General features: G+C 50.0%; 1 protein-coding gene across 1 annotated transcript in view; it reads left to right on the top strand.

The window, feature by feature from the left end:
- Positions 1-224: 224 nt before the first annotated feature.
- lrfn2b (leucine rich repeat and fibronectin type III domain containing 2b) overlaps positions 225-2,876 on the top strand; it is a 6,500-nt gene continuing 3,848 nt past the window's right edge. Inside the window, exon 1 of the mRNA XM_067242022.1 lies at positions 225-1,606. Within this exon, the coding sequence (XP_067098123.1) occupies positions 234-1,606 (1,373 nt within the window). The 5' untranslated portion in view covers positions 225-233. The remainder of the gene's footprint in view (positions 1,607-2,876) is intronic.

Genomic DNA, 2,876 nt, shown 5'->3' with positions numbered 1-2,876 from the left:
GAGACCGTTATCAAAAACTGAGCAAGATCTTTTGCAGCAGTATGCTTAGAATGAGCACCACAAATAGTTGTTGGATTTGAGTTAAAATATACACTATAAAGAATTAAGCCTGTTTTTCTCTTCTTTCTCCACCCTCTCTTCTTTCTCTCTCTTACTCTATCCCTCTCGTTCTCTCTTTTTCTCACTCTCTTTCTCCCTGTCCACCTCCACAGGTTCCTTTGTGTGACTCTACCATGGACCACATCCTCTGTTGCTTGCTGGTCCTGGGAATCGCAGTGATGAGGGCCCATGCATGTCCCAAGTACTGTGTCTGCCAGAACCTGTCAGAGTCTCTAGGGACCCTGTGTCCCTCCAAAGGCCTTTTGTTCGTGCCTCCGGATATCGACCGTGGCACCGTGGAGCTCCGCCTGGGGGGGAACTACATCATCCGAATCACCCAGCAGGACTTTGCCAACATGACGGACCTGGTGGATTTGACCTTGTCCCGAAACACCATCAGCTACATCCAACCCTTCTCCTTTGGAGACCTAGAGACACTGCGCTCGCTCCACCTGGACAACAACAGGTTAATGGAGCTGGGCCCAGATGACCTGCGGGGTCTGGTCAACCTGCAGCACCTCATCCTCAACAACAACCAGCTGGGCCGCGTCTCTGACCGGACATTCGAGGACCTGGCCCCTTCCTTGGAGGACCTAGATCTGTCCTACAACAACCTGAGGTCCCTGCCCTGGGAATCGGTGCGCCAGATGGTCAACCTGCACCAGCTCAGTCTGGACCACAACCTGCTGGACTTCATCCCAGAGGGGACCTTCACTGACCTGGAAAGGCTGGCTCGCCTGGACCTCACCTCCAACCGGCTCCAGAAGTTACCCCCGGACCCCATCTTTGCCCGGGCCCAGGACTCAGTTCTCATGACCACTCCGTATGCCCCCCAGCTGTCCCTCAGCCTGGGGGGGAACCCCCTGCACTGTAACTGTGAGGTGCTGTGGCTGCGGAGACTGGAGCGAGATGACGACTTGGAGACCTGCGCTTCCCCTCCCAGCCTGAAGGGTCGCTACTTCTGGTACGTGAGGGAGGAGGAGTTTGTGTGCGAGCCACCTCGCATCACCCAGCACACCCACAGAATGCTGGTTCTGGAGGGCCAGACAGCCAGCCTGAGATGCGAGGCCATTGGAGATCCCATCCCCACCATCCACTGGATCTCCCCAGACGACCGGTTGCTTGGCAACTCTTCCCGTACGGAGGTGTATAAAAACGGAACCCTGAGCATCCTGATTACCACATCCAAGGACTACGGCACCTTCACCTGCATTGCCGCCAATGTCGCTGGGGAATCAACTGCTTCAGTGGAGGTGTCAATCATCCAGCTTCCCCACCTCAGCAATGGGACCGGCCAGCCCTCGCAGCCAAAGTCTCGCCTTTCGGACATCACCGGAACCACCAGGGTCAGCAAGCCTGCCAAGAGCCAGCCGGAGAGAGTCGTGTCCGCGTCTGAGGTGACGGCTGTCTCAGCCCTGGTCAGGTGGTCAGTGAGCAAATCGGCCCCCAAAGTAAAGATGTACCAGCTCCAGTACAACTGCTCCGATGACGAAGTCCTCATCTACAGGTAAATCTAGAGAATAAGCTTCATGATGAAGAGAGAACCAAAGCTAAATATGTGATTTATAGAGGAAGGTAATACATGCTGAACATTAGAGTGGCTCCTGAGGATTTGTTTGGTCTCCCCAGCTTTCACTATGATGGATAGATTGCACCCAGATAGATAGATAGATACGGTAGATAGATGCTGTTTACGGAACACAAAACACAGCAACAATAACTCCAGCACCACAATCAAACGTCAGTGTTGCAGGACACACTCCTCTTTGATCGCAAAATGATAGCGTGTTGATCGTCAGGGATCCATCCGTCATCCAACACTTCTGTTGTCCGCCGAGTTGTTCAACAACAAAACAACTCTCTATTATCCCTCTCCAATGCCTTTTCATCATCCAACGTGTCATTCGCTAAGCACTGTGTTACGCTGTTCTCGATTATGCTTAGTGGCACATAACCAGGGGAATTCCTAAGCTGGAAAGGCGGGTATTCTGTCAGTCCACCAGTATTTGATAGAACTCTGACTGTATTATACAGTATTGTAAGAAGCTCCTAAAGAACAGGGCATTTGTCAGATCAGCAGAGCTCAGGCAAAAGAGAACCCCAGTTGCATAATACATTTAAAAGCAGTAGAAACCTGTAAAATGGCTCATTATTTTCGCCTCAGTCTCTGAGGATAACAGTATACTGTAATGAAAGTGTTGTTTATAATGTATTTTACTCGAATTTGATATTGAATAATTGCTACTAATATCATCCTTATAGTTACACGGTGACAATGGCAAGAACAGCCTGATATAGTTTATCACTCGCCAATAGAAAAGCAGTCTGCTGCCAATTTTGTACAAAGCACTGCCTGTCATCGCCCTGTCATCCCCTGTCATCCCCTGGCCCTGCAAAGCTGGATATCGCATGTTCATTAACTAAGGTTGTGTGCTATTGGGAGAGTATACAGAACACAAAAAGGTTAAGTGCATTATCTGTATTCATCAGACTGCTATAAGAGCCTATGTGGCTGGGTTGGGGGGGGGGGGGGCGATGAGGGGTGAGGGTTGAGTGCTTTTCTTGGTTACAGTAATGGAAGTTACATGTCAGTCAGTCCTTCAGTTATATTTCACTTAAATTGCAATAAGGTCTCAGAGCAATCCTTTACCATGTAATGGTTCAAGTCGCGTGTCATGTGATAGAATTCCCATGCATCTCTGTGCTGGGGATGTATTTCAGAAGCGATAGTAAGCTCCTGGGTCTACTATTACTGGCTCTGAGCAGAGTAGCATATT

This window comes from Osmerus mordax, chromosome 8 (genome assembly GCF_038355195.1).
Source record: "Osmerus mordax isolate fOsmMor3 chromosome 8, fOsmMor3.pri, whole genome shotgun sequence".
In the NCBI taxonomy this organism is placed as follows: domain Eukaryota; kingdom Metazoa; phylum Chordata; class Actinopteri; order Osmeriformes; family Osmeridae; genus Osmerus; species Osmerus mordax.
The sequence above is the reverse complement of the archived record's forward strand: the minus strand, read 5'-3'. Positions and strand labels throughout refer to the sequence as shown.